Below are 18,874 nucleotides of genomic sequence, written 5' to 3'. Positions count from 1 at the left end.
GTATTGTTGAACATCATATTATAAAAATTGTGCATTGATTTACCTATGCGGTCATATTAAGATGTTGAATGACTATTTTGTTAGGTATGTATCATCTAGCAATGTGGTGTATATATTGATGAACACTATGTTTTGGAAACTATATATCAATTTATTCAGATATATGTATTGGAATGCTAGATTACTATTTTGCTAGGTGTGTATCATCAGATAATATAATATATACTGAAGAACATCATGGTTTAGAAACAGTATATCAATTTACTTGGAGGTATGTATTAGGATGCTGGATAACTATTTTGCTAGATGTGTATCACCTGATCATGTATTGTGTACTGCTTAACACCATATTTGGACACCTTCACAAATAAGAAGATTTGTAGAAGGAGAAAGGACTCGGGGATGAGGAAAAAAGCCTCATGAGGAAGAAGAGAGAATACCATGCAAATGACCTTACTTCACATGTGCAAAATAGAAAGCCCACCTTATCTTATACTTTTTGTTGTGCATATTAGAGAATTTTTGTTCAACATTGTTTATCTTCTTCCAATAAACATACAAAAAAAAAAGAAACAAAGGAAACAAGATGATATCAGTTTCCTCTCAAAAAAAGGATGACGTCGTCCGTTTAATTTTGTTCATAGATTTTTTAGGCCCTGTTTGGGGAGCTGTTGGCAGTAGAGCTGTTAGAAGTAGAGCTGTTGGAAGTAGAGCTGTCTGAAGTAGAGCTGTTATAAAAAGCTGTTTGCTGTTTGGTAACTATATTCGTAAAGTGCTGTGGTACTTTGTTTTGTGTTTGGTAAACAAACTGAGAAAGTACTTTTGTATGACAAAATTACCATAAAGGACATTGCATAGTATTATACAACAGAACATAATAAAACATAACATAAATTAATACATAAATATACGATATAGTATAATATTATTGTAATATAAAATAATATTATGTTAATATAGCATAATAGTAATATAATTATTAGAGTAAATTAATATTTGGTAATATAACATAATATTAAATTATTTAACATAACATATTAATGTATTATGATATAATGTAATATATATTATATTTATAGTATAATACAATAATAAAAGTATAAAATATTATAATTATTAGTATAAATTAATTTCTCATAATATAACATAATATTAAATTATTTAAAATAACATATTAATGTATTATAATGTAATGTAATATAATACAATATTTATAGTATAAAACAATAATAAAGGTATAAAATATTATAATTATTATTATAAATTAATTTTCCATAATATAACATAATATTAAATTATTTAAAATAACATATTAATGTATTATAATGTAATGTAATATAATATAATATTTATAGTATAATACAATAATAAAGGTATAGAATATTATAATTATTAGTATAAATTAATTTTCCATAATATAACATAATATTAAATTATTTAACATAACATATTAATGTATTATGATATAATATAATATGATATTATATTTATAGTATAATACAAAAATAAAGGTATAAAATATTATAATTATTAGTATAAATTAATTTTTCATAATATAACATAATATTAAATTATTTAACATAACATATTAATGTATTATGATATAATATAATATGATATTATATTTACAGTATAATACAAAAATAAAGGTATAAAATATTATAATTATTAGTATAAAATAATTTCCCATAAAATAATTTTCCGCGGTCTAGGGGCTCTTCTTCGTGGTCCACGCTCGAGGAGGACCTTAGCGTGGGCCGCGAGGTTGATGATAAAAAAAAAAAAAAAACAATAGATTGATTTTGGAAGGTATGGAAAATGATTAAAATTTTTTTCTTCTAAAATGTGGTTCAAGAGATGCATACAAAAATTGAAAAGAAAAATACCTTTTCTTACGGAAAGGAGTCTCACGGCTAGGGTTCTTGGCTCCAGCAGATTTTTAGGTTTATAAAGGGACAAACTATGTAAGTATGTTATTTTAATATGGGCATTTTTGTCAAAAATACAGCTTTCCGAAAAAGCTGAAACAGCTTCCTCCCAAAAGCTCCAAATTGGAGCTTTCTCCCAAAAGCTGTTTTCAGCTTCCCGCAAAAGCTGAAACAGTTTTTTGAAAAATTTACCAAACACAGTTTTTCATCTAAAAGTACTTTTGGAGGGCCAGAAAGTGCTTTCTAGCCCTCCAAAAGCTCCCCCAAACACGGCCTTACTAATCAAGTTAGAAGACAAGCGTAAACACTAAAATACTTTTTCTACTTCTTTATTGCGCTTATGATGCCTTTGTTCCAAGATTACAAGACACCAGCCTACTTCCTAATCAGATGGATAGATTAAAAATATTTGCTTTTTCAGAAACATTCACACACACTTTAATTCTTATACATATAATTTCAGCTCAGATATGACGTTTTCTAAGCATTTGGTAACTAATAAAACACCATATGCACGCACATACAAAAAGAAAATAGGTCTTGAGACATGAGTCAGGCAGCAAGGAGAGACACTTCCTGTTCGCCTTCGTTGAAAATTACCTGTTACTTCTACAATCATATCTCTAACATCTCTTGTTCCTTTTATAGTTCTTGACTCTTCAGAAGAGTTCAAGCCTCAAGGAGGTTTTTAAGAGAAGCTGGAAAGTGACTTTGGTGGATCATGACAGCACATTTTATTTTTCCTGTTTAGCAATAAACAATTAAGTTGTGATTTTTGTTTTTAATCAACCTTCCCTCTCTTTTTTTAGCTACCCCCATCCTTTGGAGTATTGAAGCTTAATTTTGTTGCGATCAGTTTCTCATCTTTGTAGAGAGGAAAATTAGGCTACGGACTGGCTAACTGGCTAGCTGCTCAGCAGCAGGCGATCCAATTCATCTTGACTTAGCTTATCTAATGGCTGTAGATCGGTTAGGAGTTATGTATATACGGGCCTAGGTCTATTTTTGTTGTTTAACTTCTTTTTTCACTGTTTAAGGAAGTTTATATCCTCCTTTCATCTAATCATAAAAGAAAAAGAAATAAGGGCCGGTTCTCCGATCACGGCTGCCCATATTTGGCACAACGATCTTGATCTGATGGGTCTTGCAGATTTGTTGCCTATGTATCTCGGTGAGACCCATTCAATCATAGTCATCATGCTGGTCATGGATGGCTGAGTGATTGAAGGACCAAGACGGGCTCTCTCCCACTGCAGCAGACCTCAACCACACTTAAATCCATTGTCTAGTTCAACACTTGGAACAGCGTTGTATCATGAAAGAAGGATTCACCTTCCTTCGCACCAGTCCACCGTCGAATCATCCATCGATCATTTTGAGATATGTGCAGATGGATAAATAGTGGAGTTCAGAGCGCTAAGAGATATGTGCGGTGGGTGAACCAATTAGAGAGATACAATCCCTATCTTACTTTAACACTCCCATGGGTCGTAGTGCATTCCATCAAAACTAGCAAGAAATCCAATTAGAGAACTTTTTGGAATAAGTATTACTTGTTTCCCATCTTAATTTAACACTCCCATGGGTCGTCGTGCATTCCATCAAAACTAGCAAGAAATCCAATTAGAGAACTATTTTGGAATAAGTATTACTTGTTTCCCAAAATATACCACAAATCATTTCCACCGGATCTAAACCGGTTCTCCTGTCCGCTGGCCGCTTAGAGAGATACAACCCCTATCTTAATTTAACACTCCCATGGGTCGCCGTGCATTCCATCAAAACTAGCAAGAAATCCAATTAGAGAACTGTTTTGGAATAAGTGTTACTTCTTTCCCAAAATATACGACAAGTCATTTCCACCGTATCTAAACCGGCTCTCCGGTCCGCTGGAAAGAGGCAGCCCTACGGGAACGAGTATCCGACCGTCGAAGAATTCGAAATTTGAACCGTCGTCTCAAGCGAATAAAAACCCTCCCCAACGGTCACTTTTCCTCGACTCCCTTGAGAAGGAAGACGAAGAGCAGTCAGTTTCCCGGTGGATATTTTCTTGCAAGGGAAGAAGGAGAGATTTTTTTTTGGTGGATTAAAAGGAGAGATTTTTCAGTGGAAGAATAATCGAGGAAGAAGAAGGATCTCCTATTGATTTCTCCAAGAAATCTCTCTCTCCAAATTCGCGATTTGGCATCGTCAATCCCACCCCTTCTGGTAAATTTCTTGTCGCCTTTTAGGTTTTTAGTCCGCCCTTCGTTTCATTTCTCATGGCAATATTTTGTCCGTATGATTCGATTGTGGGATTCTTTAGATATTCTCTGTACCTTTTCTTTTTGCTTTTTCTTCTTTTTGATTGCCCTTTTTTGGTTTATTCTTATCTTTTTTTCTCAGCAATTTTATTTGGGGATTCTTTAGCTGTTCTCTTGTAGCTTTTTTGCCATTTTCTTATCAATTCTGGTTCCAGATTCCCAAAGAAGAAACATGGAATTTACCCAAGACGCCGATGAGAACAGTGGGCGTTTTCACAAAGTTATGGGGCCAAGATCACAGAATCCGGGGAAAGGAACCAAGAACTCCAACCCTTCAACCACATCAACAATTTCAAAGAAGAAGATCTTGGCCGAGAAGAATGATTCTCTTCTCTCAGATTCTTATGATCTCTACGACGACATAACCTCACAAGAAAATGCCGTGGTGGTTTCGGGCCATCCTGGTGCCCATTCTCGAGTCATGCCCCTTTGTTTGAAGGTCTTCAAGTCTGGTGATCAAAATGCAATCAGCTCTGATTGTTCTCATTTGGCTCCTTATGATCCGCTGATCAATTACACATCCCCTAGGCCAGAGTTCCTCCGCTACAACCCAAACAGGTGTAAAGAAATTCTTCAGCGCATTGAGGGAGAGATGAAGAAAGAAGAAGAGGGATCAGAGGCCGACTGGAGCGCTTCATCTGATTCCAAGAAGATTCTTCAGGGCATAGAGGGAGAGATGAAGAAAGAAGAAGAGGGATCAGAGGCAGACTGGAGCTCTTTATCTGATTCCAAGAAGATTGCCGCGGGGGAATCGTCATCAGTGTCTTCCACACCTTTGCAGACATCCTTCCAAGATAAAGATGTTGGAGACGGTGAGGAAGGTATTAGTGATGCCCAGGACGACGATGACACAGAAGAGGAGGAGGTGGAAGTGACGCATTGGTATTGTAGAATTGCGTGGAGGCTGTTTCTTCTACTTGGGGTTTTGCTGCCCTCTTTCTTTTATATATATTTTTTGAATTATGCTTCTGTTCCTACTTTAAAAGAATATGGAGGCCTTGAAGAAACTCATCAGATGATTCGATATGGAGGGCTTGATCAACGAACCCATAGTGGGAATAAATTTCCTGGAAATTTCTGGGGGATTTTAATGGGATTGTCAAATGAGTGCTTTGACATACATTCCAGGGAATTATCATGTCCGCTTGATGGCTTTAAAAGGGAAGTCCCAGAGGAGAAGGATTTGGAAGAAGGAATATCAATTATCCATCTCAGAAATTTAACTGAAGATGAACAGTTGAATGAAAAATTTCTAACGTTCGAGGATACTGCTAGAAAGGATGCGTCTGAGGAGAAGCAATCCTTTGATGGAAATGGAACTGAACTAATAACAGAAAGATATAGAGATACATTGCTTGAGAATGGGACATTAGGTGGTGTTGACTTAGTGGCTGAAGAAATGAGTGAGGAGGTAGGTAGTTCTAATGAGCTTGAGCAGGAACCATATATTGAAGGAAACCCTGAGGCAGTTAAAGGTGCAGGGAGTGAAAAAGTTGAGATTTTGGAAGCTGAGTCGGCAGAGGTACACAATATTGCTCAGCTTTTGAAAGAATCTTCACAAGTTTCAGATACCGAATTGCTTTCAATTGACTCGTCATTTGGTCAAGATGCACTCAATGGATGTGGTTCTTTTGAACCAATGAAAGATTTTGGAGAGGAAGCACAAGTTATGGGCAATTCTGGTTTTGATGAATCTTTGCAGATTCCTCAGTCCAAGATTGTTCCGAGCACATCATCCAATAATCAGAAGCTAGAAGAATCTGAAATCTTCAGTAATTCTGATATAAAATTGAAATGGGACAGCATTTATCTGTCTGCATCAAAGTATGTGCTGCAACTGCTATATATTTTGATATGTTTGTCAACAATAATTGTTTTTAATGGATTGCACAAATACTTCTTAAAATTTCACAAGATCTCACCACCTGAATCCCGCATTCCTCCTGCACTCAAACCAGCTTATGAGTTAGCACTGGAGAAGAAAAGTAGTTCAGTTGTGTCTGCGAAGAAAGAAGTGGAGAACAAGGGTAGTGATTCAGATGTTTATCAGATGCCTCTGACTCATTCGAATGATGAACAAATGAAGTTTAAAGGAGTTCAACCACCAGCAGTGGAATTGCTTTCAGAGTTCTCAGTTGTAGAAGGAACTATCTCTGGGAAAGGTTCTCGTCAGAAAGTGAGAATGTTAGCTGCCTCAGCTGAAGAATCACAGTTCTTTCAATCTCAAAGGAAGATTTCAGTGAAGAAGACCCTTCCATCTTCAGCTAATAAGGTTTATCCATCTCCTTTAGAGTTTTCTTCATTAGCAACAGAGTCCACCTCAACTGGAAATTCTACAGTTCGGAAGCTGCAAAAGAAAAAGGTATTGCATAGTTGATAATTAGCAAGGCATTTGATTGATTGCATATTCAGATATTCAATAGGTTCCGAGACTAATACAGAGACTGTTTGTTACTCAGTTAACAGTTACATGGATCATGCACAGATATTCAATAGCATAATCATAATCATGCATCCTAAAGGTAGTCAATATGGAAATAAGAGACCTTGTTATATTGGAATCAGAGGTAGATCAAGATTGAAAATGCTAATCTAAGTGCACACTGGGCTGCTTCTCAGCGGTTGCAACTCTCCATTAGAGAGGAGGTTCCATGTTTGGACCTTAGGAGTTGTTTTGCCGTGTGTGTTTTGTGCGGGCTATCCTTGCATCATTTCTTTCAAATGATTGGTGGTGTTCCCAGCAATACCCTTAAAAAAGGGAAAAAGTTAAAAAGCTAAACTTAGGTCAAAGTAAAGTTTTTCTTAGCATAGTCTTTCCCATAACTTTATGATAAACAACCACATATCTTGAACATAGTGAATATGGGTATATATGGAAATGCTCGAGGCTTGTCATAGTTGAGATTATTGAATAGAGATGAGGATGGAAATAAAACTCAGAAAAAGAACACATGTGAAACATGATTGTGCTTTTGTTAAATAATTTGAATTTCTCTTTTTGAAGTAGAAATTCAAGATGCACTATATGTTAATGTGTTTGGGTAATCTAGTAGGATTGGGCTAGATTTCTTACTGGATTCACAGATTGGACAGCCAATTTGAGCATGGCCCATGTCAACTCCACACCCTTCTAGCCTTAATCCTGTGGAAGGAATAAAAAGACCTCCATGGGCCCTTTTTTCGTTTCTACAGACCAACAGGCCCATGGTCTGGGTCGTAGACTGAGACGTGGGCTTTGAAGATTTGGGCTGGGCAGGCTGACCGATTCTCGCAGGGTATCCTGCTGAAATACCTAACAGGCCCTTAGTGTATAACCCCTTCGGACCTATGGGATTGTGGAATATTTGTGTCTGAAACCTTGATTCTGACCTATGGAATAGTGGGGACTGAACTTCTTGCTAACTTATTCAGTATTTCAATCCACTAACTTAAAAATGATGAATGGTGAAACTCAATATCTGAATATTAATCAAGATAGATGCACAAGTCTTTGTTTTAAAAAAAATTATCCCATAGTTGGTCTTTCAGATTTTTTTAGAAAACTTGTGATTGAGCAGGAGTAAGTATAACCATATGCATGTATACAATGCTAGATGCACATATTTTCATGAATTGGAACAACAATTAGCAATCTCCCGTAGAATTTATGTGGCAGCTCTTGAAAATGAGTTTTTGATTGTTTAGACTTTGAGGGTACATTCATTATATCCGGTGGTTAAAAATGCCTTCTTTGAAGAAACCCATCTTTCTTTCCAATTAAACTACGAAAACTTAATCCCTGATCCTTCATTTATCTCCCATTTCATTTTTGGCATGACAAGTTTCAATGGGTATGTGCATTTTGAAACATGTTACAAAATGTTCTATCCGCAAAATTATTCTGCCTTTTTCTCAGGAGTCTGGGTCCAAATCAAGAGTTTGTTTGGACATATGCTTGGGAGTGAATTATGCATCAATCTAGGTAGTCCTAAGATGTTACGTTAATGATTCTGTGTGAACTCTGGTGGGGACACAGACCACCATTTTCAGCATGTTTATAAGCGTCACCGGCATGCATAGCACTTTGATGCATATGCAGGGGCCTTAGTGTTATTTTCTTATGTATTTTTTTTTATTTATTATGCATTTCCATCCTTATGTTAGTTGCTATTTTTAGCTGACTTGTTATGGCTGTGTTTAGTTATTTTAGTGTCCCATGTTGTTTGTTAGATCATGGGTAGTTACATGATCACTTGTTGGGATCATGGGTAGTTGCATAGGGGGCTATATATGGAACCCCATGTCTCTTGTTTAGTCAGAATATTTGGAATGAACATATTATTTTGGCAAAGGTACTCACGAATTGGAGACCACTAGAGGAGGATTCCTCGAATTTGGTGGACTCCAGATCTTCCCCCCTCCTTCTCTTCGTTTCCAGAAATTTCTGTTCTGCATCAGTTTGGTATCAGAACCAGCCAGGGCTTTGCCTCTATGCCAAAGCCTTGATCCTATCTCCCTATTTCCCTCCCTGAACCCCTCTCGGTTCACCCATAGCCGTCCTCAACCCAGAGATCTGGTGCATGGACAGGCTACCCCTATTTCGTATGCCGCACGAGTTCTTCACGGAATATTTTGCACCACGGACGCTGGAGCGTGATGAGCACCGACGACCAGCTCACATTACAAAGAAAAGGAAGAGTCTTTCATCCTGTTCCCCTCCCTCTCGATCAGTTCTCACCAGAACGAGTAAGGGGAGGCTGCTTCTCCTCTAATTTCACCAACCAATCAGGAGCTCGTGACCAGCCGCCATCCATTGCCGCAGGCCACAGAATTCGCTCTGCAGCAGTAGCCGCAGAGTTCAGAACCACCTCCCGAAACCGTCGGGAGGTTGAGGGAGCACCGGTTATTGGAAAAGTCCCTCACCCGTCACCCAGTTCATTAGCCCGGATCCGCCCCAAAAAAAAAGAAAGAAAGAAAAAAAAAAGAGGCTGCACGTGAGTTGCACGTGCCCCGTCCCACGTGAGGCACACATGCTCCATCGAACGTGAGTTGCACGCGCTAGTCACAAAAAAAAAGAGGAAATACCTCTTCGTCTGCCTCACGACCGGCCGCCCGCAGAGCCGCTGCCGGCAGGACGCTGCGCCCACCCTTCGCTGCCACCGCTCCGCCTCTCCTCTTCGCCGCCAGGCCGCCCTCGTCCGCCGTCACCGCTCTCCTCTGCGACCGCCCACGCCGCCACCCGGTTGCGCTGCCACCTCCTTCATCTTCTCCGCTGTCTCCACCCTCCACCGACCCTCGAGTTTACACCGCGTCCTTTTCCTTCAGCTCACCAAGACCCCTCTCCCTCCCATCTCTAATTCCTCAAACCCTAATCCCCTTCTTCTCCCTCCCATCTCACCGAGATCGCTCTTCCTCTACGCCGCCACCTCCGACCTTTGTCGCCGCCTCCGCCCACGTCGTCTCGCCGCTTCCATCACCTCTTAAATTGAAGATCTCCTCCCTCAGATCTTTTCTTTCCCCCGCATCTTCCTCAGACGTCTTTCTTCCGCTGCCAAGAAGGATCCGAAGCTAATCCAGAAGCTTCGGGTCCCTTCTATATCAACTCTCTCGAGCGAGCGGGCCGACCCCCTCAGCATTTGGCCCGTTTCCACGTGGGCTCAAGTGGTTCTTTTGGCCCGTTGCTCCGTGGGCCCGGCTTTCAGGCCCTTACACTTGATCCAGCCCCTGCAATGTGTTGGGCCTCCACAAAGATACCCGCAGTCAACCATCTTCCAGCAGCATCCTCCACAAATCGTCTGACCCCTGTTCTACGCTTCGCACTCTGACAACCAATCTCTTCTACTGATCCAGATCCGTAAGAAAAATGTCATATCTTTCCTTTAAATAATTTTTCAGCCTTTTCCTATAAATTAGTTTATATGTAGATTGCTATTTCTTTTACTTCATGTTGTCGGTTTGAGATAGGACCTTAATTTTATAAGAGCTGTGCCCGTGAAAACACATATTGAGCCTCACAAGTTATTTTTTCAAATCCTCAAAAGGCAACTAGGAAATTTACTTAAATCTGGTGAAGCCCTAATCAATTTGAAGGACCCCACTTTCATTTGGTTAACCTATGAAGATTTTGCATGACCCAGGCCAAGGTTGGCAGTATCTAAGGCCTTGATATTTAGTTATCACCTATGCTAATTCGAAAGTAATCGAGACTCTATCATTAGTCTTTTATTCAAGATTGTTGATTTTAATCTGAATGTTAATTTTTATATCTAGAATTTTTGTATTCTAGAGCATGACAACTTGCAGCGGTACATACTACTCACATGAGATGTCAACCAACCCAAACTAACAGGTGTTAGATGCCATTGCGGCATTAAAAACCAAATTAGGAGCAAAAATCACTGACCTTGAAACTAGGATGAACACTCGCTTGACTTTGGCTGAAAATTCAATCACCAACCTCCAAGTTACTAACAACGATGGAGAGTCTGAACTTGGTGAGTTTGAGCTACCCCGCCCAAGAAGCCATGGGCAACAATACCAGAGGGATTATCTAAGAGCACGTGAGGCACCAGATGAGCATGTAATGCACAGTATTAAGATAGAAGCACCAAGTTACGATGGTCGTCTCGACCCAAAAGTCTTCATTGACTGGTTCGCTGATATGGATCATTACTTTGAATGGTATAGTCTATATGAAGATCGCAGAGTTCGTTTTGCGAAAATGAAGCTCACTGGTCCCGCAAAGTTACATTGGAATACAGTAGAGAACATGCTTGCTAGAGCTAGGCAACCCCCTGTGGTACAATAGGATGAAATGAAGGAGAACTTAAAGAAAAAATATCTCCCCATATCCTATAAGAGTCGCCTATTAGATCAGTGGCAACGATTGACTCAAGGAAACAAACCTGTGTCTGAATACATCGCTTGCTTTGATGAGTTCTTGAAGTGATGCGATGCACGCGAGAGTATGGAGTTGACCCTTTTTAAATTTAGGTCCGAATTGCGAGATGACCTACAAAAAGAGCTTATTCTATACGAGGTCAATTCTTTAGAACATGCCTATCAACTTGTCCAAGACATCGTGCGTTACAATAATAAGCCAACCTTCAGGTGTTTTGATCTTAAGGAGTCAAACCACAAGTTCACCTATGGGAGTCAAATTAACACTTGGGGTAAGCCCAATATTAGAAATCAAGCGATAGAGTCCCAAAAATTTAATGATCAGAAGAATAAGAGAATTTTCATTGAAGAAGAACGTAATGATGAAGGAGATGAGTTGGTCTATGAGCCTGAGGTTGACCCTGAAGATTCAGATGAAGGTGAGGAGCTTGGCTCACTTGAGGGTTCCACTCCTTTAGGCGTAGTTAGGTGTGTCCTTACACAACCTAAGCAAGAGATGGACTAGAGGCGCCGATCCATATTTCATACCTATATCAAATGTGGCAAACATAGCTGTAAAGTTATTATCGACAGTGGAAGTAGCGTCAATGTTGTATCCACACGAACCGTCAAGAAGGTACAGTTAAAGACAGTGCCTAATCCTAATCCTTATAATGTATCTTGGATGGATAAAACCCCCATACCAATCACTGAGTGTTGTCTAGTCCAAATCAATTTTTCTGAATATAACGATAAGGTCTGGTGTGATGTTATTCCCATGGATGTTGGACACATCATCCTTAGTAGACCATGGCTTTATGATTTGGATGTGACCATTTATGGTAAATCCATTTTCTGTTCTTTTGTTTACCAAGGAAAGAAAATTCGTCTGAACCCTTTGCCTCCTAGGTCCTCTACTGCTGGAAAGAAGGATGTGAAGGTTGAAAAGCACCTTCAAATTATTACTCCTAAGGAGTTTGAGAAAGCAGCAACACAAGAATCCTTAATTCTTGTGTTAGTTTCCAAAGAAGTTGCTCCTGATTTCCAAATAGAATTTTCGAATGAAGTTCATCATGTTTTGGAAGAATTTAAGAATATCTTCCCTGAGGACCTTCCTGATGAGCTCCCTCCTCTGTGTGACATTCAGCACGCCATAGACTTGGTCCCAGGGGCAACTCTTTCGAACTTGCCTCATTATAGACTTAACCTGATTGAACATGCTGAATTGAAATAGCAAGTTGATGAACTACTCCAAAAGGGGTTCATTCGAGAGAGTCTTAGCCCGTGCACGGTGCCTGCACTTCTGACGCCAAAAAAAGACGATACTTGGAGAATGTGTGTGGATAGCAGGGCAATTAATAAGGTAACGCTTAAGTATCGATTTTCTATACCACGATTGGATGACATGCTTGACATGATAGCAGGTGCCACGATCTTCTCCAAAATTGATCTTAAAAGTGATTACCACCAAATCCGTATCCACCATGGTGATGAATGGAAAACAACTTTCAAAACCAAGGATGGACTATATGAGTGGCTAGTCATGCTTTTTGGGTTGACAAATACACCAAGCACATTTATGCGTATCATGACTCAAGTGTTAAGACCTTTCATGGGAAAATTGCTTGTAGTCTATTTTGATGATATCTTAATTTATAACAAAAGCAAGGAATAACACCTTGAGCACCTACGTTTGGTCTACAACTCGCTTAGAAAAGAAAGCCCATATGTGAACCTTAAGAAGTGTTCATTTATGACTGATCGTGTTATCTTCTTAGGGTTTGTTGTGTCTTTCGAGGGGTTTCAGCAGACCCACAAAAGGTCCAAGTGATTCTTGAGTGGCCGGAACCTACTACATTATTTGAGGTGCGAAGCTTCCATGGCTTAGCCACCTTTTATAGGAGGTTTATCAAGAATTTTAGTACAATCACTGCACCGATTACGGATTGTATCTGAAAAGGTGAATTTCATTGGACCGCCGCAGCCTCAAAAGGCATTCCAAGAGATCAAGACCAGAATGATAGAAGCTCCGGTCATACGCTTTCCAGATTTTACTAAAATTTTTGAAGTCTCTTGTGATGCATCTGGTATAGGTATAGGTGCAGTCTTAAGCCAAAAAAAATATCATATCGCACACTTCAATGATAAGCTGAATGATCCCAAACGGAAATATTCCACCTATGACAAAGAATTTTATGCAGTTATACAAGTGCTGCGTCACTAGCGTCATTATTTGTTACCTCAAGAGTTCGTATTATATGCTGATTATGAAGCTTTGAGGTACTTGAATTTTCAGAAATGATTGAGTTCATGACACGGAAAGTGGGATGAATTTCTTCAAGAATACACCTTCGTGTTATGTCATAAAGCAGGAATTGACAACAAAACAGCTGATGCCTTAAGCCGACATGTAGCATTACTTTTTTTTAGTAAGCATAAAGATTACTAGATTTGAGCGTATGATTGACGATTATGCATCTTGTCCAGACTTCGCTGAGATCTATGCTAGCGTGTTAGAAGGTTGCACCAGGGACAATAGTACTACGTTGTGGTAGATGCTTTTCTGTTCAGAGGAAACAAGCTGTGTATTCCTCAAATGTCCCTTAGAGTTTTTCTTGTTTGGGTACTCCATGCGGGAGGAATAGCTGGCCATTTTGGTAGAAATAAGACCATTGATATGGTCAAACAAAGATTTTATTGACCTAGTTTAAAAAAGAATGTTACGAAAATTATTAGTCAGTGTCGTACTTGTCACTTATCCAAACAGTGCAAACATGGCTTATATACCCCCTTCCTATCCTTGATCGTCCTTGGCAGGACATTAGTATGGATTTCGTGCTAGGGCTACCAAAGACTAGAAGTAAGCATGATTCCATTCTCGTGATAGTGGATCGGTTTTCTAAGATGGCACATTTTCTGCCCATTTCCAAAACTTCTGACGCCTCCAAAGTTGCGAGGATAATCTTTGACGAGGTAGTTAGGCTCCACGAGCTTTCAAAATCAATAGTGACTGATAGAGATGTCAAATTTGTTAGTTATTTTTGAAAGACCCTTTGAAATTTTATGAGTACGAAGCTTAAATATTCCACAGCATATCACCCCCAGACAGATGGTCAAACTGAGGTGGTCAACCGTAGCCTAGAAAACCTTCTAAGATGTTTAGTGGGTGACCACCCGGGTAATTGGGATCTTCTCCTATCCACGGCTGAATTCACCTACAATAGCTCGGTGAACAGGACCTCTGGCTTGAGTCCTTTCGAAATTGTTTTAGGCTATGTTTTACGAAAACCTGTTGATCTTATCCTAGTAGCACCTAACAACAGAATCTTTGAGACCGCTGAGTCCTTTGCTCTTCCTCCTTATGTTCTTACCACCCTCTGACGAATTGACAACTTTTTTTGAGTGCAAAATGCCTGACATATGGGGCCTTTCGGGGATCGAACATGAGCAACCTCCTTCCCAACACATGCAAAACTTACATAAAGAGATTAATAAGAAAAGAAATCAATAATGCGAGATATAAAATGACCATTGACTTGTGTCGCTGTTATCAAGAATTTCGAGTGGGTGATGATGTAATGATCAGAATCAGACCTGAACGGTTTCCACCATGAGCCGTTAGAAAATTGCACGCCCGAAGTATGGTCCATACAAAATTTTGAAACGGGTTAGATCTAATGCATATGTGGTGGATATTCTACATGATTTTGGAATTAATCCAGTTTTTAATGTAGAAGACTTAGTTGCCTACAGAAGTCCGACAACTACTCCTGAAGACCTATTCACTGAGCCTGATACTGACCACACATCCAATTTTGAAAACACATCTCCTGCTCCTGCCTTGCCTTCTGTACCTTTTTCTTCGCAGATCACAGATACAGTGGAGCATATTTTGGACAATCAGATTGTTAGTATGTAGAACGGTGGTTATCAGCGATATCTTGTCAGATGGCATGGTCGACCTCCATCAGATGATACCTGGATTAGCAGAGATGAGCTTCAGCGACTTGCTTCAGACTTGTTGGAGCACTATTAGAGATCCGTTTCGTCAGGGGCGAACTCTTCTCAGCTGAGAAAACTTGGTGGGGACACAGACCGCTGTTTTCAGCACGTTTACAGGCATCGCCGGTGTGCATAGCACTTTGGTCCTTATGCAGAAGCCCTAGTGTTTTTTTCTTGTGTATTTTCTTTTATTTATTATGCATTTCCATCCTTATGTTAGTTCCTATTTTTAGCTGACTTGTTATGGCTGTGTTTAATTGTTTTAGTGTCCCATGTTGTTTGTTGTATCATGGGTAGTTACATGATCACTTATTGGTATCATAGGTAGTTGCATAGGGGGCTATATATGGAACCCCATGTCTCTTGTTTAGTCAGAATATTTGAAATAAAAATATTATTTGGCAAAGGTACTCTTAGATTGGAGACCACTAAAAGAGGATTCCTCGAATCTGGTGGACTCCAGATCTTCCCCCCTCCTCTTTGTTCCCAGAAATTTCTGTTCCGCATCAAACTCCTTCTGGAATCAGGATTACTCTTTGTTCACATGTTTTTGAGCGAAAACTGTTGGTTTACAACAAGCAGATGGCTTGTGCACGCATGCATGCATGCTTGCATATAAATGTTAGGATGTATTTACCCAAATTCGGTCTTGCTAGCTACTCAAATTTGAACTTTAGAATCACTTGTGACATTCTGGGTGGACTAAATGATTTTTGACTCCTTTTATTTTGGTGGTTAAGTAAATCAGTTTTTTGGCTGGGCATATTTGGGCTTTGTCTAGTACAAAAATATAACTGTCACATCTGGATTGACCTTGTCCAAAAGATATGCTCGATGTTTACCAGTCTGAGGCAAAGTCGTGGTTCCTACTTATAGAATATCTCCTTTGCAGATTTTTTCCGTTTAAGAAGCTTAATTATTTCAAGAAAATAATCTTGGTGCGTGTCTAATAGTTATATCGTGTCTTGACGGAATAGGATGCTGGAGATAGAGAAGAGGTAGTCAAGTTGGCATCTACTCCTCTGAGGCGCTCAAGCCGACTCCGCAAACGGGTTACTTCTCCTTGAGCTGAAGATGAGACAGCTCTTTAGTGCTGATCGAAACAGCATCCTGTTGTTGTTTCATGTTCTGATCTCTGACTTGTTGTATTGACAAAACAAATGCTTTCCTATTAGTGCTGTACTATGAGAAGGCTTGACACAACTGAATGATTATTTTTTACATGTAACTCTTCTCTCCTGCTTAACAGCTTTAACTCTGCATGCAAAAGAAAGCTGAGGAGTTTCAGAGTGCATCTCATATAATTTTTGCCTCATTATTGCCGCAATCACCTGCCTCTGATAGTTTTGTCAACACGACCTTAGTTTTTTGTCTGCGTCAATGATTAGCCAGACAGGTTTGCAAGATCTCTTCACTTGTTGATTAATGAGATTTATTTGGTGATCAGAATCTCCATTAGAAGTATGAGCTCCTTATTTATACCAGTAGTGGAATGATTTGTCCTGTATTAACTCATTTTATGCTGCCTCTCTGACATAGTTACATCTGAGAATTGCTAACCTTCTGGCTGGTGATTGAAGCTTGGGTACCATACATTGCAATCTGTTGTTGGAGTTTGATACTTGGAGCATCAACTTGTATATATTCTTATTCACGGGATGGTCTTGAGGTCAAGGTTATTTCTTCTTTCCATTGGCTCTGGAGAAGCTCGTAGCGAAGGTTCAGATGATGGAAATTAAGAGAAATGGGTTAGTGTTATATCTTTATATTTACATTTTCGTTTTTGTAAAATCACCAATAAAAAGCTCTGCATCATTTGCCAATCCAGTTAATTTTGTAAATTGGTTCCCATTGTTTAATAGCCATGAGTTTTTTTTTTTTTAGCACTATGAGGTTTCAGGGTGAGGTGAATGTTGTTAAACTCTCATATAAGGTGATGCCAACGTGTTCAATTTGTTTTTTACTACATTTGAATTGATGCACTACTTCCACTGCTTTCTACCTGGAAACTCGTGGCTGTTATCATTGTTTTGACTGTTGGAGAGAGTTTTATCTTAAATATCATGAGTTCTTATGATGTCATTATCTCCGTTATCATGATTCACATCTCCGTTATCTGTCTGCAGGTCAAGGCTAGGTACATCGTATAACGACGGATGCAACTTTCTGAGTCGAGGTAAAAGCGTCACTCGTCATAATGATTGTGGTTATGCTGCATAATTTTACCAATACCATCCTTCTTTTTTTTTTTTTTCTTTTTCTCAGTCCCATCAGGGACCAGGATAGATTATGAGCTACGCAAAAGGTGTGATATTGGATTGTGGCATGAGTCTACCCTGGTTTATGGAGAAGATTTTTATATCTTCAGATGACCCTAACTTTTCCCCAAAACGGGGTTATCTGCTCGTCTCCATCACCATGTACGCATCTAAGTCCTACTGATCTGTTCTTATTCAGCTGTTGGATTAGAAACCTACTACTTTCACTGGCCCACTAGAAAGGTGGGTGTGGTGTTACGTGGCACTAAGTTGGGTGTGATGTTGCATGCGACTAAAGGTTACGAGGAACCAAAAGCTCAATGATTGGGTGGGTCAGCGGCGACGATTTAGATTCGGTGCCATGGCCTTTAGACCCCTTTTAATTTGGTGTTCGCTTGTGCACGTGAATGCATAGCGAGAGTAAACCTCATCATCAACTTTGGCATTGAAAAAAATAAAATAAAAATAAAAACTTTGGCGTGTAATTGACAAATTGGTGAGTGACGGTTACCTAACTTTATATCAAAAGGAGTTTGAACAATGCTGCCAACTTTAAACTATTTATCCATCATCGATCTATAGTGATACTGAACCAACCAAGATAAAATAGACATATAATTCTGAAGAATTGGAGGAATTCTTGTCTTAAAAAATTGCTTATAGGAGGGCCCAGCACCTAATTACATAGTCTTCAAACCCTACAAGTGATTTTTCAAGGTGATTCGTCAGCTACCTCTCAAGAACACAAAAAAGAAGAAGAAGGGGGATGATTAGCCAGCTTTAGGCTGGCAAGTATTTTCTGTTCTTTTATATAACGTGACGTACCACTAGTTCCCACCTAGCTTTTCCCTAATATGGTGGCTATCCTTGGTGTTAGATCAATAATATATATCCAAGGTGTTTCGAAGGTTTATAAGTCAAAAATATCTAGATAATATCTATCCTTATATTTTGTAAAACAAAAAAATACCATCTTAGATTTTTTACTATATAAGTGAGGAAATATAATTAGTTTACTACTAGAAATTTTGAAATGACATGAAATATTAACTATTTTCACTTTAAAAAAAGAAATGTTAACTATCACAAGACTTTCTAACCCTAGGTCATTATTATAAACAGATATATAAAATAATGAATTGTTGAGTTATTAAAATAATAAGATCTAATTTATATAGTTTTACTAATTATTGTGCTTATCTTATTTCTTTAAGACTTTTAAATGATCATGGTCCTGTGGTCTTGCGATGCGCACCAATAGATGGTTTTTTTTATATATATACTGGTCATATTGTCAATTGTGTTGCACTTAATAACAAATATGGTTCATCATTGATCAATTTAGAATGTATTTGCCAGATGTGATTTTAAGTTAATGGAGCGGTTTAAGTCACTTTTTTAATTTTTTTTTAATATAGGTTAATGCTTCTATGCATACAATTGTTTGAATCAGAGGACTCACAAAATCAAGTTAAGCAATGCAATATATATATATTATTTTTGTTCTCAACTCTTGTATTCATAA

At 38.7% G+C, this 18,874-nt stretch overlaps 1 protein-coding gene across 1 annotated transcript; it reads left to right on the top strand.

The window, feature by feature from the left end:
• The first annotated feature begins 3,796 nt into the window (after positions 1-3,796).
• On the top strand, positions 3,797-16,404 carry LOC103696663. The gene is made up of 3 exons (XM_008778349.4): positions 3,797-4,136; positions 4,387-6,593; positions 16,069-16,404. Exons 2-3 carry the CDS (start codon positions 4,404-4,406, stop codon positions 16,156-16,158), a joined length of 2,280 nt encoding a protein of 759 aa, XP_008776571.3. The 5' UTR covers positions 3,797-4,136; positions 4,387-4,403; the 3' UTR covers positions 16,159-16,404.
• The last annotated feature ends 2,470 nt before the right edge of the window (positions 16,405-18,874 follow it).

Source organism: Phoenix dactylifera, chromosome 4, assembly GCF_009389715.1.
Source record: "Phoenix dactylifera cultivar Barhee BC4 chromosome 4, palm_55x_up_171113_PBpolish2nd_filt_p, whole genome shotgun sequence".
NCBI lineage: Eukaryota > Viridiplantae > Streptophyta > Magnoliopsida > Arecales > Arecaceae > Phoenix > Phoenix dactylifera.
The sequence above is the reverse complement of the archived record's forward strand: the minus strand, read 5'-3'. Positions and strand labels throughout refer to the sequence as shown.